Source organism: Lampris incognitus, chromosome 17, assembly GCF_029633865.1.
Source record: "Lampris incognitus isolate fLamInc1 chromosome 17, fLamInc1.hap2, whole genome shotgun sequence".
Lineage (NCBI taxonomy): Eukaryota > Metazoa > Chordata > Actinopteri > Lampriformes > Lampridae > Lampris > Lampris incognitus.
Genome location: NC_079227.1, coordinates 25,754,460 through 25,781,298, shown reverse-complemented (window position 1 = coordinate 25,781,298; position 26,839 = coordinate 25,754,460). Strand labels below are relative to the sequence as shown.

The 26,839-nt window shown below is 48.2% G+C and overlaps 1 protein-coding gene across 1 annotated transcript; it reads left to right on the top strand.

Annotated features, from left to right (window-relative positions):
• The first annotated feature begins 14,045 nt into the window (after positions 1-14,045).
• On the top strand, positions 14,046-15,530 carry foxi1 (forkhead box i1). The gene is made up of 2 exons (XM_056297680.1): positions 14,046-14,625; positions 14,810-15,530. Exons 1-2 carry the CDS (start codon positions 14,046-14,048, stop codon positions 15,328-15,330), a joined length of 1,101 nt encoding a protein of 366 aa, XP_056153655.1. The 3' UTR covers positions 15,331-15,530.
• The last annotated feature ends 11,309 nt before the right edge of the window (positions 15,531-26,839 follow it).

Here is a 26,839-nt window from a genome sequence, read left to right as displayed (position 1 = left end):
ACATATTTTCGCGTTGCTACGGTGGCGCACACGTGACAAAGCCAGAAACGGGATTTTGGCGAGGCCTATGTAGGGTTCATAATATCGCCTCCCGCGGCTGCCCCCCCCCCCCGAATTCGCTACATTGGTGTCAAAAGTGGGATGGTGACACCGTGAGGCCATCGGAAGCACGTGCGCCCAGAGGCGTGAGGGCATAGGGAGCTGATGTGCTGACGCGCTCCCCGGATGGGGAGTGTGGGGGGGGGGGGGGTAGTGTAACGTGCACAGATAAATAGCCTCGCCTTGGCTTAGAGGTCGGACCCTTTAGCCGACTAGTTAACGTCGTCGACCGTGGTGCGGGAGAGCCGGCTTCGCGTTCTGGTTTCGGCGGTTCCCGGACTGCCTCCCGAATTCGATACAATTCCGCACCTTAGAAAGGACATGAAAAAGTCATTACTCTTCACAAATTAAAAAAAAAAAAGAAAAAAGGTATCAATCATGGTCTTGTAGAGCCGAAGGAACGGAGAAGACCGTAGGTTCACACTTTAGCCGTGTAGGCAACTTCCTTTAATCCACGGTAAATCAGAGAGACAACCAAACCACAGCTCGACTCAGCGGAGGTGGCAAGAATCCCCAGAAAACTGGCTGGACAACCATAACTTAACCCTGCGTTAACCTGCCAGGGCAACCATGACTTAACCCTTAGTTCCTGGGTTGAATTCTGTCCCCAATACGTGTCCACCACATGAGCCCCCCCAGAATTCGCCCTAGTAATCGAAGTCAGGCAGGCGCGGGGGGACGACAGGCCGTCCGCGGCGGCTCCGGATAACAGGGGCCGGAGTGTCTCCGGGAGGCATTGACGCGGGCCTGTGGAGGTCGGCCTGAGGAGCAGAAGAGGCAGCTCGGGCCTCCACGGGGGGAGGAGGCGGAGCCGGGGGACGACCGCGACGAGGAGGTTGGGCTAACTCCAACGGCTGCGTCAAGTCCAGGTGTGCGGGTTTAACTCGGTCCACTGAAACATGCTCGGCCGTGCCCCCAAAATCCACCACCAGGTGCTTAGTTCCCCGTTCCAGGACGCGGAAGGGGCCGTCATAAGGGGGTTGCAGAGGGGGGCGGTGTGCGTCGTGACGGATGAACACGTAGTCCGCTGACTGCAGACCTGGGGGCACCTGGGACACCGGCGCGCCGTGTTGGGCGGTAGGGACGTGTGTGAAAGCTCTGACCCCGTCCAGCAAGGAGGCTCGTTGGTCCACAGCTGACCAGGGACGCGTTGCATTGGGCATGAAATCGCCTGGGACTCGCAGCGGCGTGCCGTACACCAGCTCCGCAGAGGAGGCTTGTAGGTCTTCCTTCGGGGCGGTCCGCAGGCCCAGCATGACCCATGGGAGCTTGTCGACCCAGTTGCAGTCCTTGAGAGTAGCCCGAAGCGCAGCCTTCATGGACCGGTGGAAGCGCTCACATAGGCCGTTCGCCTGAGGGTGGTAGGCGGTAGTGCGATGAAGCTTGACGCCCAGAGCCTCACCCACAGCATTCCATAGCTCTGAGGTAAACTGTGGCCCGCGGTCAGATGAAAGGTCGGAAGGCGTACCGAAACGTGAGACCCACGACCCAATAAAAGCCCGGGCCACATCAGCAGACGTCGTGGATGCCAGGGGAACAGCTTCAGGCCAGCGCGTAGTCCTGTCCACCACAGTGAAGAGGTAGGTGAACCCCTGGGAGGGGGGTAGGGGACCAACCAGGTCGACGTGGACATGGTCAAATCGTCTCTCCGGCACTGCGAAGCGTTCCAGGGGCGCCTTAATGTGGCGGTGTATCTTAGCCCGCTGACAGGCAACACACGAGTCGGCCCACGCTTTCACGTCTCTCTTAAGTCCCTCCCACACAAACTTAGCAGAGGTCAGGCGCACGGATGGCTTACCGCCTGGATGAGAGAGGCCGTGCACAGCTTCAAATACGGGGCGTCTCCAGCTGTGCGGGACGATGGGCCTGGGCTGTCCTGTGGAGACGTCACACAGGAGGGTGACACCTGTGTCGCTGAAAGGAACGTCCTGCAGGCGGAGCCCCGTGTCGGAGGCCCGGAGACGGAGGATGCTCGGGTCCGTGGCCTGGTCAGCGGCCATCTGTGCATAGTCAAGGCCTAGGTGGACCGCTCCAATCACTGCCCTAGAGAGGCAGTCAGCTACCTGGTTAGACTTACCAGCGACGTGCTGGATGTCGGTAGTGAATCCCGAAATGTAGGAGAGTTGTCGCTGCTGGCGAGCGGACCATGGCTCGGCCGTCTTGGACATGGCAAACGTGAGGGGCTTGTGGTCCACGTACGCAGTAAACTCGCGGCCCTCTAGCAGGAAACGGAAATGCCGGACGGCGAGCCAGAGACCGAGGAGTTCCCTGTCAAAAGTACTATACTTGCGCTCTCGGGGTGTAAGCTGGCGACTGAAAAAGGCCAAAGGCTGCCAAGCCCCCCCCACCCACTGTTCGTGAACCGCACCAACAGCATAGTCCGATGCATCCGTGGTTATGGAAATAGGCACTGTAGGTGAAGGATGCGCTAGCAGGGTAGCCTGGGAGAGCGCAGCTTTAGTCTCGGTGAACGCACGGTCCCGCTCTGCTGTCCAGTCGACCGCCTGGTTGGGGGACATGCCTTTCAGCGCCTCGTACAGTGGCCGGATGATAAAGGCGGCTCGGGGAATGAAGCGGTGGTAGAATGTCACCATCCCGATGAACTCCCTGAGCGCACGAGCTGTTTGGGGGCGCGGAAAGGCCGCCACCGCTTCCACCTTTGAGGGCAGGGGGACTGCCCCGTCCCCAGTGATGCGGTGCCCGAGGAAATCAATGGCTGTCAGCCCGAACCGGCACTTCGCCGGGTTGACGATCAGCCCATGCTGGCTGAGGCGTGTGAAGAGGGCATGAAGATGGGATAGGTGTTCTTCCTCGGAGGCGCTGGCGATGAGTATGTCGTCCAAATAGACAAAGATGAAAGGAAGGCCACGGAGCACTGAATCCATCAGCCGCTGAAAGGACTGGGCCGCGTTTTTGAGTCCAAATGGCATTCGTAGGAATTCAAATAGGCCAAATGGGGTAGTCACCGCTGTCTTGGGGATGTCTGAGGGGTGCACGGGAACTTGATGATAACCACGGACCAGGTCGACTTTTGAGAAGACGCATTTGCCAGACAGGTTTGCAGAAAAGTCCTGGATATGCGGGACAGGTTAGCGGTCGGGCGTGGTGGCGTCATTTAGTCGGCGGTAGTCCCCGCATGGGCGCCAACCTCCATCAGGCTTAGCGACGATGTGGAGTGGGGACGCCCACGGGCTGTCAGAGCGGCGGATGATCCCCATGCGTTCCAGGTGCTCAAACTCAGACTTGGCAATGGCGAGTTTGGCGGGGTCGAGACGCCTGGCTCTGGCGTAGACCGGGGGCCCCTTCGTAGCAATGTGATGCTCCACCCCATGCTTAGCGGTAGGTGCAGAGAAGGTAGGCTGGGTGAGGTCAGGGAACTCAGCGAGGAGGCGGTTGAACTTGTCTGCCTCTGAGAGAGAGTTGGCTAGACTTGCATAGGCCGCTTCCCTCCGCGTACATGCGAAGGAGGAGAAGGTTAAGGCATCGACCAGACGGCTGTTCTGAATGTCCACTAGCAAACCGTAAGCGCACAAAAAATCAGCTCCGAGGAGGGGAAGCGTTACATTGGCCATGACGAACTCCCACGTGAAACGTTGTCCACCAAAACACAGTTCTACAGACCGCACGCCGTAGGTGTGGATAGGGCTGCCGTCAGCCGTCGCCAACTGGGGGCCCCGCTCCCCGCCCATGATGTCGACGTCAGTAGCAGGGAGCACGCTTCTCTGTGCGCCCGTGTCACAAAGAAATCGCCGACCGGAGATGGTGTCGAGGATGAAGAGTAGCCTGCTCGTATCGCCAACACTCATGGCCACTACTGAGTGTTGGCCCTCTCGTTTCCCGTCGGCCTGTAGTTGCAGGGGGAACGGCACCGTTTAGCTTTCGCACCAAATCGAGCGTGGTACATACAGAGTCCAGAGGGCTTGTAGCGGTCTGACGCTGTGGCGCCACCGTCGGGCCACGCCCGCGATGTCGGCGGGGGGCCAGTGAAGGTAGGAGCCAGCACCCCGGCATGGGAGGAACGTTGTGTAGCGACGAAGAATCGGTCAGCCTCCTTTGCCAGCTCACGGGGATCAGTGATGGTGGAGTTAGCGAGCGCAGTCTGGACGTGGGGCGGCAGGTTGCGCAGAAACAGCTCCATAAACAGGAAACATGGCTTTTCTTGACCCAGTAGGTTTAACATCCTGCTCATTAGCTCCGATGGTTTGCCATCTCCCAAGCCCTGAATTGCGAAGAGGCGACGTGCTCTCTCCGTTGTTGACAGTTCAAAAGTTTCAAGGAGGAGATGTTTAAGTGCGGCGTATTTACCATCGGCCGGTGGGTTGGTTATGAAACCGCTTATCCTGGAAGCCGTAGCGCACCCCAGCGCTGCCACTACGTAGTAGTACCTGGTCTCGTCTGCTGTTATGTCTCTGAGCGCGAACTGTGCCTCAGCCTGCGCGAACCATGTAGCCGCGGAAGACTCCCAAAACTCCGGCAGTTTCATTGCAACGGCGTTCGTAGCCATAATGTGTGTGGTTTCAGAAAACTTATCCGAAAACCGACGTCGGGGTCACCAGTGTAGAGCCGAAGGAACGGAGAAGACCGTAGGTTCACACTTTAGCCGTGTAGGCAACTTTCTTAAATCCACGGTAAATCAGAGAGACAACCAAACCACAGCTCGACTCAGCGGAGGTGGCAAGAATCCCCAGAAAACTGGCTGGACAACCATAACTTAACCCTGCGTTAACCTGCCAGGGCAACCATGACTTAACCCTTAGTTCCTGGGTTGAATTCTGTCCCCAATACGTGTCCACCACAGTCTCACAATGTAGTCCAAGCAATTCAACATTATTATTGTAAACTACTAATAACACACGTTAGTCCCTAGCTAACGGGTCCGAAACTTTAGCCGAGCGGTTAGTGACGTCGCCTTGTGGTGCTGTACACCCCGTATCGAATCCCGCACCAGGCAAGAAAATAACCGGCTACATCATTATTATCTTTATGCATGTTCAATAATCCCGGTAAGAAAATCAAAGAAAGTTGAACCAGTTCATCTGGACACGACGTCTGTTGAGAGAAACGTTTCATCACGTGACCTCTTCAGTCTCAACTGACCGCAGGTATCCCCACACTAATAAACAACACAGTGGCATAACGACCGAAACCAACAACCAGTTTCATATGCAAATTGCCATCAGCGTTAACTGGAGTTTCAATGGCCATGTGTACTATTCACGGAGGAGTTAGGAATGTTTGCAATCACAGTATTGTAAAATGGCGACAGATGTACTCATACTGAGTACATAGAATATAGGGAGTGTCTTTATGCATGCTCAATAATCCAGGTAAAAAATTCAAAGAAGGTGAATCAGTTCATCTGGACACAACATTTATGGAGAGAAACGATTCGTCACTCATCTAAGTGACCTCTTCAGTCTCAACTGACTGTCCCCGCCTTTATAAATAATACAGTCGCATAACGACCGAAACCAACGATCAGTTTGATATGCAAATAGGCGTGACCATTAACTAGAGTTACAATGGCTCAATGGCCTCATCCTTGATGGGGAGGAACGCTGGTTTGAACAGGTGTTCAAACTATTAGCCAAGCCGCTTATCCTAATTAAGGGTCGCGGGATGCTGGAGCCTATCCCAGCATTCATTGGGCGGAAGGGGGGGGGCAGCCTGGACAGGTCGCCAGTCCATCCCAGGCTTGCTGTTATGTCATATACTCATATACTATACATTACTAATAGCATATGAATCATAATTATTTGTTTTTTCATGACGTTTCGAGGATCATATAAATCTGAGATTTTTTTCCAGAATAGCAGACACAGCTGTCCTCGGAGCGGGCCTCCGCTGTCTGGGAGAGAGTTTATCATTGAAACCTGTGCTCTTAGCCGTAAGCCGAGCTTTGATGGAGCACTTTAATGCCGTCTCTGTACTGCCTCCAACTTTACACACGCCGCGCTGACAATCTATCACTCTCTTATCGAGAGCGGCCATCGCAGCCAGCCGCCAGCTTTGGGGAGCAAACCGCTATTGGAGATCGGATCGTGCACGGAGCACAGGTAGCAATCCAAACTTAAACCTGTTGGAAAGGAGGCACTTCTCTCAGAGAGATTCAGCACGTACTGTAAAATGCACACACACACGCACACACACGCGCGCACACGCACACATGTATCATCTTGGATTAACGGGGAGAACGCCAAGTGATCTGTGTTAGCCGAGGCTATTACAAACCTCTGGTGTTTCCCAGGCAATCATTGAGATGTGTTGCTAGGAAACATTCCCGCAGATCAGGGGGCGGACAACTGGTGAGAAGAAGACGCATACAGACGCAGAGGACCTGATTGGTTTCACCTGCCCCGGAATTCTGCAGAATCTTTCGTGAGCGTCCAGTCTACAGGGCCAGCCAACACCACACTACCATTTCCCTGCATCAGGACCCTTTCCGGTGTCTGAGCCTGGTGCCGTATTTCCCCGGGCCCTCCAAAAGTGTTATTTATTGCAGCACGGATGGACGGATCTGTTTTTTTTCATGTATCGTAGTCTAGCTGCAAACTGATGACAGGTCAGATTGGCATTGAAAACAAGGCCCTGCTTTCCATACAGTTCATACAATTAAATGGCAAAATATGATTAATTATGACACACAACCACGCTGACATCTGGCATTATAATTCACAGGCGTCTCCCTGACCTTTCCACAGCAAAATACAATCAACATGGTAAAGAGGAAACAACATCAAGCAGCGAGGTAAGCCTTGATCAAAATTAGAGCAATAACCTCATCTGGAGAGTTTAAATAAGATAGAAAAACAAATCATCATTATTGTTGATTATCGTATTGCAAGTGCATTGGATTTGGTGTGTTTCAGTTGACAAGTTGTATCTTTTTCTGGTCTTGTCCATGTATCCCACCTGCTCCAGAGGTTCTACAGTAGTTTTAGTTCATGGGTGATGTGGGAATTTTGATTTATTGAATAACGCTCAGGGACAAATGGGGGCAATACTTGAGCAATGCTGCCCTCATTTGGAATACATTGTCAGTGCATGCAATCCCTCTGTCGTATGTCACGTCATACCAGTGTCAAGGTTTTCATTCTCCCTATACATTCATTCAGGTGAGTTCGCTGATTAATCCTCCTCCTCCCCCCACCTCTTCCTCTCTCCCAGGTTGGAGGAGTGCTAGCCAGTGACGTCAGCTGGTGCACTGGCAGATAAACATGCATGGCCTTCTAGCACATGGTTTGCCACCACTACCATAATGAGCACATGTCAAAGTGGGATAAAACTACCGCCTCCATTTAATTGCCCCTTAACAGCAACACTACACCGTACTAAAATGCATGAGTAAAAATGCCTAAAGATAGAGAAATGGAGATATTTCTTAGTAGTAGAAAAAAAAGATGGCAGTAGAATGCATAAAATGTTGAACACTGGTCTTTATTAGGGTACAAATGGGCACAAACACCATTCATACTAAATAATGCTCAATAATCCAGGTAAGAAAATCAAAGAAAGTTGAATCAGTTCATCTGGACACAACGCTTATTGACAGAAACCTTTCGTCACTCATCTAAGTGACCTCTTCAGCCTAAACTGACTGCAGGTATCCCCACCCTTATAAACAATACAGTGGCACTAACGACCGAAACCAACAATCAGTTTCATATGCAAATGGTTGTGACCATTAATTAGAGTTACAATGGCCATGTGTACTATTCACAGAGGCTTTAGGGATGTTTGCAATCACAGCCTTCACAGTAAAATGGCGACAGATGTACTCATACTGAATAGAATAGAGGGAGCGTCTTCATGCGTGCTCAACAATCCAGGTAAGGAAATCAAAGAAGGTTGAATTCAACCTTATACCACTCCCAATGTAGGGAGTGGGATCAAACAAAGCTGCAACACCCGCCTCTGTGGAGCTGTCTCTGATAGATTACCTAAAAGCCATGTAAATAGCAATACGCAGTGCAAAATATCAATGAGCACAACAAACCCACAGGATTGATAAGCCAAAAGTCAACCCCGGTATCCAAAATAGGAAACTAAGCTCACATAATGCCACGGAAAGGGAGTATCCTCAATGTCATTTCTTAAACTAGGGTATGTGGTAGATTTTAACATCACAATCCAGAAGGTTTCACACTGAATAAGTTTTTTTTTCTTTCTCCTCACTTCTGTCTCTAACCTCCGCTTTCAATAATACAGGCCTCGGAAACCCATACGTCTATGTGTCATGGCTGTTGACATGACCATTCTGCGCGAATCAACCAACAATCTGGTGCCACTGGATTATTGGTTGAGTCCTCCAAAAATAACACTGACACCGCCACAACCACCACCACCAGCGACAACAACTACAACCATTGAATCCACCTAATTTAACCCTCTCGCTCCTCTCTCAGACTGTGCCGGCCTGCCTCTAGCAACTCAGCAGAATCCACAGTTTCTCCGAGGACATCATCGGGGGGTGGAGGTGTAAATCTGCCTATAAGAGGTAGTGAATTAAACTAATGCAAATACCAGAACTGCTGCATCAGGCCTGGCAGATGGTGTTTTTCTCCTGGAGATAGTACGCACCGTATGCACCACTATGAGCAGCTCTGGCTCCCAGATACTGGAGATGGACGGCCAGCAGTTCAGCTGTAATTGGCCAGCGGGGGCCAAATAAAGACCAAAGTCTAATGACAAGAGACCAGTTCTTCAATGTGGGCCTTTTCAAGTGGACAGGTGCCTTGAGAATCATTTTCACAATCTCTTACTGTAAGAAATTCTGAATTTGAAATGGGATACCAACCTAATTTTATGTCCTGAAGCTTGAAAAATGTCTGCCAGTACAGAACTAGAGTACAGTTACTCATCACTTGGCTGCACGGTTTGTTGATATTGTTTTGATGGGTGGCATCGTTTCATTGATAGATTGGCTTGGAGCTCATGTTTTTGCTTTCAGATTGTTTTGGTGAAGAACATCAATTGGGAAAATACTTTGTTCTGAAAATAGTGAGTTTATGTTTGTTTTTCATTAAGATGCTCTGCTGTCTCATAAGTTACCAAGCAACAATGTCATGATAGGCGGCATGGTGGCGCAGTGGTTAATGCGGTCGCTTCACAGTAAGAAGATCCGGGGTTCAAGCCCCAGGGTAGTCCAACCTTGGGGGTCATCCTGGGTCGTCCTGTGTGGAGTTTGCATGTTCTCCCCGTGTCTGCGTGGGTTTCCTCCGGGGGTCTGGTTTCTTCCCACAGTCCAAAGACATGTAGGTCAGGTGAACCGGCTGTACTAAATTGTCCCTAGGTATGAATGTGTGTATGTCACCCCTGTAAGATAGTCTGGCGGCCAGTCCAGGGTGTCTCCCCGCCTGCCGCCCAATGACCGCTGGGATAGGCTCCAGCATCCCCGCGACCCCGAGAGCAGGATAAGCAGTTCGGAAAATGGATGGATGGACAATGTCATCTTCATCACCATCAACATCATCATCAGTGAGTACAGTAAGTCTCTCTAGCCACAGGGACATCTAACTGCTACAACAACAACAAAAGTCCCATAGTGGCCATTATGTGAAAATGTAACAATGTTGGAGCTTTATTTTGATGGTGAATCTTCAATTTTTATTTTTGTTATCTATAAAGTTGTGTCTGTTTACGGTCATTGCTCCAGTGGTGACTACTTGTCACGTTATCTTCGGAGCTCCCTAGATGTAGTAATTTCCAAATACAGAACTGCCGCGGCGACCACAGTTTCCCCGCAGGATGCATTCACATTCAAATCTGCCTCCATTTGATCTGATCTAAATTAAATCAATGCACCACACTGAACTTGAACTTTTAAAAGTGAAAACATCTCCACAGGGAGGACGGATCAGTGTCGGCTCAGTTCATCTGCCTCTGTCAGCTTGAGGCATGGACCAACAAATAAAGAGCTGAAGATCTGAAGCCGGATAAATATAGATTAAATGCTGAATATTCAACAGGGGTAACGCCAAACAGTGTATCGGCAGTGCGTGAGTTGGCACTAAGACGCCGCTATAGTATGGTTAAGCGTTGGTCTCCTTTGATAATGTCGATGGCGGTTTTCCACCACTAGGGGGAGACTGTGACCCGAATCTGGCGGGAGAGGCGCGCGCTGAGGATGGACCTGCGTAAAACAAAAAGTTTTCCTCGCACGATTGTTGTTATTGAGTTTAATCAAGGCAGCCCATAATTTTGCTTATCAATTTTAATTACTTCAGAGTTTGGTAATGGCCACGAAACGATAAAACAATCATGGGTGTCCAATTCGTTGCCACATTCCTGAAAGTGGATTAGTTTGGACAGATCATTAATTAATTATTAACCCCAAGGGGTCTATGTTGATATTTATTTCAAGTTATAAATAATACAATAACGTTACCGGAGAAGCCCATAACGCACAACTGCCTGCCTGGACTACAAATGCGCATAACACAACTAAATGTAATAAACCCTGCAATTTAATAATAATAATAATAATAATAATAATGATAATAATAATAAATAACATCTTGAACTAGTTATTCAAAAACATTTGGTCAGTAACGTAGTAGTACATTACTGTCTCGTCAATTTTTTTTTTTTTTTAGGTTTTGTAGCCTGGCGTCATCCAATAGCCTTATAGGCCTATACACGAACTTCAGTCCACACATCAAGTCATAGGCCACGCAACGAGTTGCATCCTATTCTACTAAATTAAAGATCATTATTATTAATAATGGTGACAGAAGTGCCGAGCAGTAGTCGCTGATGCTTCATATGCATGCTATTCTAAAATGTCAGGAACAGTGCTTAACCTAGTTGAGCCAGAAACAATGTAAGCATAAGATTAGGGACCAAAGGGTATTACCTCGACAATGTAACAATCAGTCAACGCAGCATTACGTCACAGTAACATTGTAGCTGGTCATAGGCTGTAACCGGCCTAACTGGTATAAAATCATTGGTGTAATAGGTTACACGTCAAGAGCTGGCTGACGTGTAAATGATGCGTGATCAAAACCCTTATTATTGTACATTAAACCTTATTATTACTCATAGTTGCTCTGTTTTTATTGGTTTGTTTTTTGATTACGTGTTCGACATCAATCAGTCAGCCGACCAGTCAATGAATGAAGTAGCCCATAGCCTACACATTGCGTACTTTTATTAAATTCAATGTTGGGCCCAATAGGTTACTTCATTACCGTCATTTGCCGCTATACAGGCTACATCTATATAATCTGTATCACTACATCACTAGATCACCATCATGGTTTAATCCGGGGACAAATCCTGTCCTCTGCGGTCCAGTGGAAGCTGAGCCCGAGGGGCTCTGCTGCAGACCCCTCATGACCCCCAACATGACTGAGTGATCTCCGAGCAGAGAGCTCCCATGAGCCGCTAAAGCTTTAGGAAATAGTGGACGGAGACATGACATGACAGAGCAACAATGGACTCTCCCCTCAGTCTGCGCGTGATACGGGGGCTCGCGGTCTCAGTCGAGTCCCGACAAACGTGTCAATCAATAGACCTTCTGTGATGGGATATGTCCTTATGGGTGTAGACCTTAACATGAGGAAGAAAAAAAACAAAACAAACTATACAGTGGATACGATTATTGCACGCGGGTTTGAAGGGTGAGCCAGAGACGCCATCTATGAGAAGAGGGAACGACCACCCCCGAACCGAAAACATCCGTCACCAATTCACAATGCCGGGATCGCGTCCATTCCCAAATCCTCTGGGAATAGTACACATATTTTAAGTATTACACTATTGTAACTCTAGTTAATGCTCGCGACAATTTGCATATGAAACCGACCGTTGGTTTCGGGCGTTATGCAGCTGTATTGTCTATAAGGGCGGGGATCCCTGCAGTCCGTTGAGACTGGAGAGGTCACTTAGATGAGTGACGAAACGGTGTGTCCAAGATGAACTGATCCGACTTTCTGTGACCATTGTATTCACTCCCACGTAGGTAACCATGTGCCACGGGGTGCCAAAAGCATGCAGGGTTTCCTCTCCGACCTATTGCTACGCCGGGTGATTTCGCTGATAAGTGCATTTTCAACCAAAGAGGGCGAATAAAGTGAGCTCACTGGGAGTACAGTGACTGGCGCGGCGCATAGGACTCTTGGCCCTCCTCCGTGGCACATGGTTACCAATGTGTCTCAAATAGTTTAATTTCCTGTCACAGGATGTGTTGAGTCAGCAGTAATTAGCTGTACTGTGTCATTCACCAGACAGGTTGTGTTGATCTCATGTACGCCCCCCCCCCTCATCCTCCTCCCGCCCCAAGAGCCGCCCCCGCGGAGCCCACGAGCGGCCGCTGGTGTTCAACCTGTGGTCGGGGAGCGACACCTCGGAGCCAAACAATTACACCAAGGTCATGGAGAAGAGGAATGTCCGACTGATTAGTCCGTGGAAAACAAATGCACTTCCCTTCACCCAGCAAACCTGCGCAGGCCGTGCAAAAGTGTGTGACTTGGGATGCGGGACGTGCAGGATCCGCCTCTGCTCGCTCCAATCACTCTTTATCACACGTGTGTGGGCCGAGGTTCACGGTGTCGATGAGGATAAGAGAGAGAGAGGGAGTCCGAAAACGAAGCCTGCGTACAGGACCTGTGTTATTGTCCAGTTTCTCTCTCGCCATGGAAAGTTCCCCAGTTATCAACCAGAGCAGACTCCATGAGGGGCGGGGGTGGGGTGGTGGGGGGTATCTACCAGGTTTCACAACAATAGTTTTAATTTGATTTTCTGTTTTTTTTGTCTCTTTCCATTTGAATACGGACCAATGGCCTACTTTAATACACATAGGCCCATATTCGTTTATTTATTTATTGAAACTTAACTTTTGGCTGAGTTATCTGTTTAAATTTTTTTTATTATTATTTACTTCAAAAGACGACAAAGCAGCCAGCCCTGTTTGACTGATCCGTTCTCGCCTATTCTGACGCAACCTGCAAATTTGAATATGTCAGTTTGAGAACAAAACGACAAAACAACAAGTAACCTGGGGGGGGGGGGGTGTTTCCGATGGCAGATATGTCAGGCCTCCACATTGGAGGGATTATTTGTCTTTCCCAGACGTCACTTGTTGATATCTGTTGAAGGATGTTTATTGCAAATGAAGTCGTGTTAATAAAAAGTGTGAAAATGAAGGATAAAGCTCCAGTCTGCTTTGTTTACGTTGAAAACCGCCATGTTCAGAGTCCAGACATGAGTAAAACTCCTGAACCTGGATCCCTTATTTGTTTTAGGAGTCTGTACTATTCACCATATTGGCTCCTCGTTCATCAGTAATACAAATAATCAATATGATTTCATTGAGATAAAATGGCTATTTGCAAATTGGGATTTCTGGGCAGTGTGCGATATTCACCCAGTCGTGTGTGTGTGTGTGTGTGTGGGGGGGGTGGATGGGGGGGGCGCGCGCGTGGGGGGTATTTTTGTCATGAGAAATCGTCTTCAACACCTAATCAAGTCCTTGGGTTTCAATTCAATTTTAAAGCCGCCCTCCCGTGATAAACTTTTCTTTAGGGGGGAATCAAAGGTCATTCAGGGTTGCTCAAGCCCCCACCCCCCACCCCACCCCACCAGCACCACCATTCACACCCTCTTTGCAGGCAATTTCAGACTGCATCGTTGCACAATGCCCATTGCCATGCTGAGAGACCCTGCTCCTTATACATAACCAAGTTCGGGTCCTCCGTGGTGGTATCGGTGCTCATTCATGAGAAGATTGATTGGGTGAGGACAACTTGACAGAAAAAGGGGGTGTGACCATCCCGAAAGTCACTCACCGGACTGGAGCCTCTACCTGTGGAGGCCGGGGCACGCAGCGCCTTAAATATACGCGCCTCCCCTCCGCCGGGGTGAGTTCAGTCCTCGGAGGGACGCTGGCACAGACGGGACCCCGGGTTTCTCCCTCCCCCCATGTTTCAACTTCAGGACGGATTATGAACGCTTTTGGACACCAGCCATCTAACCAGCAGTCCAGCCCCATTCAGCACCACAGCGCGCAGGAGCTCCTAGACATGGCGGTGTACTGCGACAACTTCGGCATGTACCAGCAAAACCTCCACCACCACCCGCACCCCCCAACCTACGGCCTGGGGGAGTACACGGCTCCCTCCGGCAACCCGTACCTGTGGCTGAACGGAGCCGGCATCAACTCGCCTCCGTACCTGTCCGGGAGCAACGGAGCATCGTACATCCAGTCCGGATACGGGGCCAACCAGAGACAGTTCCTGCCGCCCCCGTCGGGGTTCGGCGGAGCGGACCTGGGCTGGCTCTCCATATCCAGCCAGCAGGAGCTTTTCAAAATGGTCCGACCGCCCTACTCTTACTCGGCCCTCATCGCCATGGCCATCCAGAACGCCCAAGATAAGAAGCTGACGCTCAGTCAGATCTACCAGTACGTCGCGGACAACTTCCCCTTCTACAAGAAGAGCAAAGCCGGGTGGCAGAACTCGATTCGCCACAACTTGTCACTCAACGACTGCTTCAAAAAGGTGGCGCGGGATGAGGACGATCCAGGTGAGTGGAGAGAAAACCTGCACTTGTATGTGTAAATGTCTAGTAATACTAGTGTAGCAGCGTAGTAGTAATAGTTTTTGACGCACCGATTGTGCCGCTGTAATATCCACCATTTAAAGCGTTGCCTAGGACACACAGCAGGCCTCGCCTCACCCCCCCCCCCTCCCGTGTCTTTTCTCCCCAGGAAAGGGAAACTACTGGACGCTGGACCCCAACTGCGAAAAGATGTTCGACAACGGGAACTTCAGGAGGAAGCGGAAGAGGCGGGCGGACGTGAACGGGGACAACTGCTCTCTTCCGGTCGGCAAACCGGACGACGGCACGGCGCTCAAAGTCTCCGCCGACACCGCCAGCATGCTGAGCGCCTCCCCGGCCGGTCTGCACGACTCCCCCGCGGGCTCCTCCGAGCCAAAGTCCTCCCCGACCCCATCCGTCCACGACCACGTCAGCCCCTGTTTCAACGGCTTCGTGTCCGGCATGAGCTCGCTGCTGGTCCCGGGTGGTGGGAACAGAGACTCGGGGGATTTGTCTCAGAGCAGGGAGAGCGTGTCGGGACTTGGTTTAATCTCCCCTCTGAACTCGGACAACACGCAGTTCGCCTCCAACAGGGTCAACTACTACACGTCGGTACCGAGCAGCGGCCACCTGTCCAACCACTTCACTGTCAACAACCTCATCTACAGCCGGGAAGGAACGGAGGTGTAGACTCCCCCTCTCCCCTCCTCCCACCCCCATATAGATATCTCAGTGACCGTCTATGGATGTATAATGGACATTGTCTTTTAGTTTGTGTTTAAAAAGGACGGTAATTATGCAAAAAAAAGTGCAACAAACCCAACCTGCCAATCATCCATACTGAGGCCTGTGCACGGGACTTACACAGTTTAACACATTGAGATACATTAATTTACTGACATAAGAAGAGGACGCCTACATATAGGCCTTTATGTACAGAAATTATTTTCATACGAAGAAATATTGTAGCGTGTACCTTTTTTTGGGAATAAATTGTGTGTTTTATTTAAACCCGCGTCAACATTTGAATAAACGTTGGAAGTTATGGGAAATCTCATAGGTCTTTCTGTGTGTCAATTTATGCCTTCCTTCATTTTCTCCCCCTTGCGTTAATGTCCGTCTGTTGAATGAATAAAACAAGCCTAATAACCTACTTATATAAATTGCATCAAGTCTGAGACAAGGTCGTTTATGTGAACCAATCAATGCTTAAAGACGTGTTTATCCAAACAATTAACATAGGACATTGATAATAATTAGTGAGTTATAATTGAATTTAATTTCTTGGTGCCCCCCCAGGAATCAGGATGCAGCTGGGTAAATTATATTTTTTAATACAAATATATTTATATAATTAATATATTTTTCAATATAGTCTTTACTCTAGTAGATTATTTGAATTAATTTTGGCCGGCCTCACGTTGACCGCAGTCGTCCACACGGTCAGTCAGGTAAATAATGGGCCTTCATAATAGGACCGATTAATTGTTTGTTAAGAAGCGGGCAGCAAATCTGAAGTCAAGTGGCCACTCAAATGAATGAAAACAACATGTGAGACGAGGACATTTTCCGCCTGTCGCCCCTAATAAACCCACTTTCACTGGGGGCCATCAGACCTTCACTTTATAGTCGAAGTTCAGAAGTTCACAGTTTTTTTTTTGGTGGGTTTTTTGTTTTGGTCTGGACGTTTTTGTTCACACTGATTCCATGTTAACCTGCTTGTTTTGTCCCCCCACCTGTCTCTGTGTGTTCCCGAAGGTTTGTCACGCAAAAGCAAAACACAAAAGCAAAGCGGTGGGGAGGTTTCCATGTGAGAGTCCCAGTTCGGTTCGGTTTTGTTTCGATCCAGAGGAGCGTCCGCGATCCCCGATTGACGTGAGAGCCCGAATATGTGGCCCTGACGTGCCTTTGCCGGGTCCCTTCGACACAACGGAGGCTCTGTTGTCGGATAGAAACACTGGAATCGGCCCCCCGGCGGAAATGCTCAAGTGATTTAACACCCTGCACACGTTGTATTTGGGAACAATAGTACGCATGAAATCAAAGCATGTAAATAAAAGGAAACACCTCTTAATTGGGTGGTACTAATTGAATGCACTCATGCGCTCTGTTGTCTGGAATAAAGAAAAATTAATTGACAAGACTGTGGTTCCCCTGGCCGGGCCACAATGGAAGCTGGCAATGCAAGAGGTCCCCTCCTGGGCTCAAATGAAAATATTGCGACCTGAGGAACTGGGAACAAATTATCTTACTCAGGCCACATTTTGCTCTATTATCTACGAGGCGGGGTTCGTGGATCAAACAAAGAGGATTTTTGTCAGACTGGAAAGGGGTTCTCACAGCAACACATTTGCTCTATGCATTATCGATGAATGTAGTTTTGAGCCTTTTAAATGGGACAGCCTCTGCATCCAGCTATCAAAATAAGAAGAAGGCAAAGTTTCAGTGCAAAATATTCTTGAGGCAACCCGTTAAATTACAACTTCTTTGTTATTTTTATGTAACTGCCACACAAGCAAAACCAGAACCCACTCTTCACAGTTTCATGGGTGACCTTCAGAGGTCTCATACCGTGATTCATCTCAGTTCACAGAGCTGCAACGCTCCAGTGCCGTTTACCTGCAGGGTACATTTGCCCCTATGACTATCAGTTAGGCCGGCCCAGCTCCCGCACTCGTCTACACTAGAGCCGCTCCAGGGCTCCTGGCACCCCTGGCCCCTGGGCTAGGGATAGGCCCTCTGCGTGAGGGAGGACGATGGAGATAAACCCATAATGAAGGGTTTCAGACTCGTAGGGTCGCCCCTCCGAAAAGCAAAGTTGGTTTCTAATTGAAGGACTTGGTAGTGTAGACCCAAACTCTTCTAATCCTTTTACCCTAAAAGGGACTCGATAGACCATCCTTAGCCAGTCGTCTGCTGCCAGCTTTAGGATTTAACCGGGAGTAGTGAACCACCCGAAGACACGCCGATAACCCATCGACTATCAAGAGGTCACTTTATTCCCAGTTTGTACATACATAATTTACATACTGACATTTTATTAACAGAGAGCCTTTTTAAACAAATGCTTAAGTCAAGTCAATTTTATCTGTATAGCCCAAATATCACAATTAAAAATTGGCCTCAAGGGGCTTTACATTATTAACACAACATCCTTAAAGCTTACTTAACTAACCATCTTATCGTTTTAGTCTACATTTCGTCCAGTCATTCATACGTTTTTAAGATTTTCCAATTTGCTGCTTATATCTGCTCTATCTGCTGTACGTTTATTGTGGGGCCTTTGAGAAAAGTCTATGAATGAATAAGAAATATTCTCTCGGTGCCATTAGCATGAAGACAAACCTGACGAGCCGCGCTGTCTTTTTGATTCACCCTTTCTTTCCCGGTTTTACATTGAATTTGAAGTCTGACTTGGGCCACGTCGGAGGATGCGGTGAGAGAGGCGCAGTTAGCCAGCTGACCTGAGCGATGAACCTCTGCTAGCTTAAGCTGCACTCAGAAATGTGGGGAAACTTTACTTCCATCCGCCATTGAAGAAGATCTTCCCCGACTGATAGGGGTCAAGTTGAGACGACCCTCAGCCACCACGGCCCCGGATTTGTAAGTAGCCTCGTTTCTGCAGACGTTTAATTCAAAAGCTAATTCGTGGGCTGGCGTGGCGGCTCGCTGGTTTGTGTGGCACCGCATTTCAAACACAAGGATGTGTCAAGGGCCTAATCATTTTTCCATAGCCCGTATAACACAACGGTACAGATAAATCTGAGAAGCGATATGAAAAGTGATAGTTGTACGGAGTGGCCCCGTCCGTCTGACCCTACCGATGAACATGATAGCTTTGCCATAGAGGGGGCTGATTACAGTCTGTATCTGCCCTGAGGTTTCACATCTGTTTGTAGCAGTCAGCAGGAATTACAGGGGTAATTCCTTATATTACAGCTCAATCTCTAGAGGAAGTTAAATATTTAAGGGAACAATATGATGACAGCTTCTGGGGAAGCCACTGTATGACCGGGTGAAGGTGGGAGGGGGTCTTCACTGGACTTTAAAAGGATTATGCGTACATGTGATAGCTGAGGATAATGTCTATCAATCGGTATGACCTGGTTGAGTTTCATCATTCCCCATCGGAGGCCCATAAAAAACCTAATGGATGGGCGGTTGATGGCATGGGATCCCCGTCCGGGACGAGCAGCCATATGGATTATTTTATACAGAGCAAGTCCCATCCTGCCAGCGGAGAGCATGTGAACTGTGGGAAGACACCTCTCTCTGTGTGTGTGTCTTGTTCTCCTTCTTTTTTGTGTGTGTGTTTTTGTTGCTTTTATTTCAGATTAATCTCATTCAGATCAACATATGGATTCAGAAAGAGGGACAAAAGAAAATTAAAACATTTCTAAGAGAACAAATTATTTTTAATAACAGGTTCGTCACACAAAATACGTTTTTTTTTTTGGTTGTTTTTTTTTTGTTGTTTTTTTGCACCTTATAATTTGTTGTCATGGTGTGTTTTTTTCTGTGAAGATCCCAACCTGGGATATGGTTTTTGGTCAGGGATCATCAATACGCAACCAACTAACAGTATAAGCAATATTTTTCAGAAAAGCATCCATTTATGGATTCTCCCATTGAAATAACACTGTTCTTTATAACTGGTGTTTGTCTTGTGTGTCTCGCCCTGGGCTGTATTTCTATTGCTACTGCAGCAGAACCAGTTGCCCACCGGGGACAAATAAAGGTCTATTACTGCTACTGCTGCCACTATAGCTTACATTAGTCTGATGCGGTTTACTGTAGTGTATGAATTTATGACATGAAGATTCATGTCAGCCCTAAAAAAAAATAGATGGGTGTAAACTACTCTGCAAATAAAAAGGTGGGTAAACTGTGTTTAGGTGAGTCTACACCCCTACCCCCCCTACCCCCCCGCGCCTCCCCCGGAAGGGCAGATGCCATGGAGCACGCATAAGGTTTACCAGCTGAGGAACCTGCTGAAAGAGTCAAAGAGATACAAGGATTAACGGACTAGAACGGAGTCCCTGTAAATCCACAGCCGGGGCCTGTCTTCTCATCGCCCCGTCTGGAAAACCGATCCCCCCGCGGCAATGTAACTTATCCCCCGGCTCATCCTATCACTGGAATATATTTTGACAAAGTCTGTGTTCCCACATTAGGAGAGCTGTGGGCAGATCATCCCTTATCCGTGACCTTTGTCATAACAATCCATTTTAGCAGGTTAACGCTCGGACTCGGAAGTGAGCGATCACATCTATTGGAGAGACTCAGATGTCTTTACCATAGAATTAGTATTTCATTACAACATAATGATTTTACTACTTTTTTAAACAACCCCCCCCCAAAAAAAACCAAAACTGGATGAACACGCTGTAATGCATTTCAATGGGAACAACATTTTTGCTTTATTTTTAATGTCAAATATTGTTTTTGGTAGCGGGTGTTATTTTTGAGTGTAAAGATTTCAATGCTGCAAAAGACTTCTCATACACTCCCCAATAAATCCACCACTATTCATCACCTCCATGAAATTCCAAACCGTGACCTTATGAGAGCAATATCCAGGGTTCATGGAACATCAATTTCTATGTTCAGCTCAGCAGAACAAATATCTGAGTAATGGCCAATGTGTAATCATCTTAGCCCGGTCCAGGGACCGCTTGAAGCTTTGCACAAAATGACGGTGCATTTGACCTGTTGGCCCTTGGCTAAACCCATGGTGGTACCTGTTGATGCACTTGGATATGTTTCATGCAATTTATAACAAAACATAACATGTCTTTCGAGCCACAATCGTGTGTGTGTGTGTGTGTGTGTGTGTGTGTGTGTGTGGTGGGGGTGGGGGGGGTGACCAAAACAAGACTTGTACAGTATCGCCAAATAGGATGTGCTGTGCTCTTGATGCCTTGCAGTGATACCACCCTGCTTGTAACACCTGTGTGCTGTCATTACCGCCTCTTCACGGGCAGGAAGTGCTGACAGATGACAGAGGAAGTAGCTACCCCCGGGGAATCTGTTTTACCCCATGTTGCCCGGACCTTTGCGATAAGACGGAAGTAAAAAGACAGCGTTGGGTACTTGGAGGTGGGGGGTGGGGATCCTTGAAGAAAACAGCTTCCTCTGGACAACTTGTCTGTCGTCGTCAGTAGATTCAAAGGAAGCCCCCTCCAAGTGGTGAGCGTTACATAAGTGCAGGTTCCTGCTGTCGTACAACGCGTCCCATCTGGACCACTACTCTTCGAGATGGCTTTGAGTCACTTATACCCCCTGATAAGTTCAGAGGGAAATGGCAAGCTGTTTTTTTTGGGGGGGGGGTTTACCCCCTTTTTCTCCCCAGTTGTACTTGGCCAATTACCCCACTCTTCCGAGCCGTCCCGGTCACTGCCCCAACCCCTCTGCTGATCCGGGGGGGGGGGGCTGCAGGCTGCCACATGCCTCCTCCAATACATGTGGAGTCGCCAGCCGCTTCTTTTCACCTGACAGTGAGGAGTTTCGCCAGGGGGACGTAGCGCATGGGGGGATCATGCTATTCCCCCCAGTTCCCCCTCCCCCCTGAACAGATGCCCCGACTGACCAGAGGAGACGCTAGTGCAGCGATCAGGACACATACCCACATCCGGCTTCCCACCCACAGACACGGCCAATTGTGTCTGAAGGGTTGCCTGGCCGAGCCGGAGGTAACACAGGGATTTGATCCAGCAAGCCCCGTGTTGACAGGCAACGGAATAGACCGCCACGCCACCCGGATGCCTGCGTGCTGTTGTTTTGACATTGCGGTGGGAAACAGCAAGTGCTGCTGGCTGGCATAGTCCGATGGATTTGCCCCAATTGGCCGCTTATGAGTGTGGGCACATTTGAGGTTCACCTGCTCTCATGAAGCACGCTAGTATTGTTCTGCTCCAGTCCTGTGTGAGGATGATGCATCTGCCTTGAGGAATTCCCTGGCACCCCCTTCTGGCCCCTAATGAGACCCCCTACCTCCTCTTTCTATTATGTGGGATGCATACCAATAGAGAGACAGGAGAGGGGAGACAGACTGAGCCTTGGAGATCTGCGGATCCCTCCCTCCTCTAAACCATCAAACGCGCCCCTCACAGAGACTAAAGTAAATGGGTCTGATCAAGATTTACCCAGGTTTGGCCCTTGTAAGCTGCGGATGATCTATGGCTGAAGGCTCTAAATGATAGCCTTTCAAAAGGCGACAGGCATGCCCCCTTTCCAAATGCTCCTTTTGTGCTTGCCGCTAATCGCAGCCTGCACTTCAAGGCCCCGGCTCACTTCTGAGGCAGCTGCTATCAATTTAAGGAGGAGGGGAAGAAAAGGCCCCTATCTTAAGCCACCGGCCGTTTTATTTCCAGGTAGATGTAATCCTTTGACAAACTGATCATCCGCCTCGTGCCCGTCCTTACACTATCAGACATACTTACCATTGCTGGTGATTTCTTAACTCGTTTTTGCAAAGTATAATTAAAGTAATGGAGTAAATAAAATGTATTGGCCCGTGAAATAGGTCAAATGAATAAGTACAACTTTGAAAATATATATATATCTTTTTGTTTGTTTTTTTTTTTGCAACAATTTAGATTTATTCAAGATGTATTTGCATCTCCAAGCATTAATTTCCTATTTGCATTGGTATCCATGTGGATCAGGATGGCTATCTAAGGAGAACATAAGTTCGAGGAACAAGGGCGGGGGGGCAGAGAGATCTGGCCGTGCAGCAGCATTCGAGGAAACAGAGCGGAGATGCTTATTTGCCAGACAAGTGTTCAAACAAACATCGGCGTACGGCAAGTGCTTAGTGTTGACTCTGGTATTGGAGTCTATCAACCCCAAACAGCGCTGTGTGTCGACTATAAACACAAGGCATGCACCCTGTTGAGGGAGACGGGCCTCCACCCTCGCTGCCGCTGCTCCGAAACCGCTCCGCTGATGCTCGGGGGCTTCGCTCGGCCCGTCGTCATGAGCCAGGCAGCGTTTCATGCTAAAAACAAGCTCATTGTGTCATGCCACTCCAACTAATTTAACACTCCGGCTCCCCTCGTCATGTGATGGCATTCCTGTGCCATGACATAATCGCGGACATGTGTCTGTCTGTGTGTGTGTGTGTGTGTGTGGATCCACCTCTCATAGCCGATGCTGACAGCACCATTGAGGCCGAAATCATCCTCAAAAGTGTGTTGACATGTCCGCACTTGACAAAGGGGCCTTTTTAATTCACCACAAGTTTTGGTTTTTTTACGAACCTTAGATGATGTGCACCGCATGAAGGCTTAATTGAAACAACAGCGCGATAGAAGCTGTGCATTTAGCCAGGTGAAACAGAAATGGTGTGCAGATTACCGAACGAATCCCCGGGCCCATGTTGAGACTGCAGTTTGTCTATGCATGCATGCAGAACAGAACAGTAGAGACAGATGTGTGTGTGTGTGTGTGTGTGTGGGGGGGGGGGGGTTCACCCAGCTGGCTACATGAAGGAGCGCAGCATAACGTACTCAATAAAAACATTTCACATCGTTGTGAATTACAAAGAGAAGCTCTCAAGCGTCGCATTAAACTGCAAATAGCTTCATTGTCATTCAGGCTGCTGATGTCTACTCTAATGAGAAATTCAGTGCTGGTTTACTGATCTATAAGAAAGACCCGAGAGGGAGTTTTGCATCGCTAATGGTAAATACTTAGAGTCCCTGTCCACCGCTATCTGCTGCTTAAGTATGACCGATGATGAAAAGCCCAGATTTCCCAAATCCCAACCGTTCTCAGCATGGAGTGGCATGACACGGCTATGCTCAATAGCTTGCAAATACAGGGTACACCAGGCTTAAATACATTTTGAAGTCCCATTTTGAAATTTTAGCACCCCCCCCCCAATTTCTTTATTAGACAGATCTATTTTGCAAATTTACCAGTTTTAAGAAACTTCTGTGAATCAAGTTGTTTGAAGCCACACTTTTTTTATTTACCCCAACCTGGCAGGGACCAGCAGACTGGCAGAGAAATCATGATTGATGGGAGACTGGAGTGTCTTAATGGAGGGGTGGGGGTGGGGGGTGGGGTGGAGGTCAGGCCTTGGTCGGATAGCTTCGTGCCACCGTCAGTTGCCCCTCCCTTTATAAATTGTGCAATTATCCCTTTCATTACCTCGGGCTTTCGGGTTACCTGATAAAATTCAAAGGGAGGTGTCACTATCTCTTATCATTATGCAAATGGCACCTGTGACTTTTAAATGACAATGGGGCTGGGGGCAGAATGGTCGTGATCAAGCCAGTCTGCCAGTCTAATGGACAACCACAGACAGGGACCTGCCTGTCTGCAGGGTGACAGGTCACAACGTATCCGCAGGCCCATGGGGGATTCTAACCCCAGTTACTGAGGAGGGGATCACAGGCCTATGGACCAGCCCTGAAGGGCAACCCCCCCCCCCCGCGCCCCACCACCACCACCACCACTGACTAACCACCATCTGCATATTGCTGTGCTGCCCAGACGCCTCCTCAAGACCCATTTGAATATGTTTACACAGTAATGACCTTCACTAATGAGCGCACAGAAGTTGCTTTGAATGAAGCCATCTGAAGACCCCTCGAGTGTGTAGGCATGTCCGTTTGGACCTTGGACGTCCCCTTTTGTCTGTTAGCTGCCCTAGGCTTTGGAGTTTGATCTAAGAAAGCTCAGAAACAGCAATGTGGACAACCAGGAGTCTGTAATTAGGTGTAAATTCATTACCGTGTAGCTATAGTCAAAGTGAAACAATGAGGATTTTTCAACATATTGCAGGGATAACACTCCGTTACTAGCCATAATATTGAGCAGACTCCTGTGTGTCGCTGAAATGCTGCCAAAAAATTGTGCAGAAAAATTGTCCACCACGGACATCACTGGTGGACAGTTCATGAAGGTGAAAACTTCCCGATAGGCTGCAAGAAAATGCGAATAACCGCTCTACATTATATATCTACATGGAGTGCTGTTAATCACATTTTCTTATACAGTGCTGCCTATTGGCAAACCGGGAAGTAAGTTTTCACATTCATGGTTTGTCCACCAGGGATGTCATCGCTGGACACAATTTTGGCGGCATTTCAGACGCACACAGAAGACTGCTCAGTGTTATGGCTGCTAATGGGGTGTTATTGATACAACATACATGTCGAGATAATGCTGAAAATTGCAAATGTTTCCCTTTAACAAAAGGTGAAACAACAAGTAGTTAGTTTCCACTAGGTTAAATAAGCCAGGCACACTGCTGTCTGCGTACATGTCAACACTGGGAGTAGCTTGCAGGGTCAAACACTGACGGCTGAGTGCACAGCTTGGGGCTGTTCACTCCCTGTATGACCACAGGATCCAGTCCAGTACTAACCCAATAGGCTGGATCCCACATCCACTACCAATCCTCAAACTATCGGTCAGAAGCTTTAAAACCCACACCGACTGCGCTGTTACATGTCATAATTTTATCCCCATCCATTTTGCAACACATTGCCACTGCTATAAGAGATGACACATGCTTAACTGTGCAGAGGCTGGGCTAGTTCAGACTACTATAAGATAAGGCCAACTATCCAATAAATATAATGAGGAGGAATCAGAATTGGGCTGTTTTAATGATGTGTAATGGTACGTGCGCTGACAGCATAATAGCTCTGGCTGTATTGGCTTTTCTCATTATTCAGCTGCAGAAACCTTGTCCAACCACTATAGTTAAACCCCCCCCATGCAATCTTCTAAGCCCCATATTACTAGCTAGCCTTTAATGAAGAGAACAATCATCAGTCGTTTAAGTTTAATGAAAGCGGCCATCTGCTGAAGGAGATGGACTGCCTTCAGAGAAGAGCTATCATTTGAGAAGGAGCCTGCGATGAGTCGTGCTCTTCTTATTGTCGACGACACATCACGCTAAAAAAGTTGCACGCGCTGAGCAAATGTTTCATCCAAAGTTATGTGAAAGTCTTTCAAATATCTTTAATTTAGTTATGCAGACAAACGAAAACAACCTTGAGGGGAAAAAGTGTATTCAGTGCATTCAGTAAACCATACTGGGAGTGGGTAAGGCTTTGGTTGTCATGGTATGAAGTTGCCCTTGTCCTAGAGATCCAGTGTACATTGTTGATTCTGATAAAAAGCCAATCTCACGCCAGAGCCGGGGAAGCTGTCAGGACAAACTGCATTTTACAAGACAGTGCTCTTGCAGTACAATGCATCCCTCATAGGACTTCTCCGCCCAAGCCCATATCATATAACCCAGTATTTTCTGGCAGCCCTGTTCAGGCCCTGATTTGAAGTATAAATCAAATCGAAGACAATCTCTGAACTTCTGCACAAGGTTTTAAGCTGCCTCGCAAGCTGCCTCAGTGAGATAAACCAAAAAGTTACAGTTCTGTAATGTCAATTCATCTTTCTTAGAAATCCTCATTGGCTTAAAGATGAAAACTTCCTGCTGCCATTCAAAGTTGCACATTTTCTTGTTGCTCTTTGCCTCACTGAAAGGTGAGGGAAGAGCACCTGCAGGTCAGTTTGGGCTGCTGTTTACAGTCAACACAATGGTAGATCCACATGTGGGACAGATCAGCTTTGTTTGATACCATTAACCTTCCTGCCCTCGGTGACTGGCATAGGTTAACCTCTGATGTACTATGACCCTATGCTAACTGTCCATTACAGCAGATAGCAGACTGGGAGCTTGGGCTTTCTGTATTAACCTGAGTGTGGACACTCACTAATCACTGATATATATGGCATGTACACTGTGTTTTCCGATTGAATAGTGATCCTGTAAAAGTATGCAATTGACAGACAGACAGATGTGTGTTTGTATGCGCACATATCTGCAAATGTACAAAGATATATTGATGGAAAAATCAAGAGGCCGAGAGTTGTTTATGTCAAATCTGATGAATATGATAATCGAAGTCATTGGTACACTGTTTGTGGAGTGTAGATAGATAGATAGATAGATAGATAGATAGATAGATAGATAGATAGATAGATAGATAGATAGATAGATAGATAGATAGATAGATAGATAGATTGATTGATTGATTGATTGATTGATTGATTGATTGATTGATTGATTGATTGATGGAATGTATAACTGAATTCAAATCTTCATTTTCATGATAAGACTAAAGAGATGGTTGATGAATGTATGGAGTGAAAATATCTATAAAGTTAAAAAAAAAAG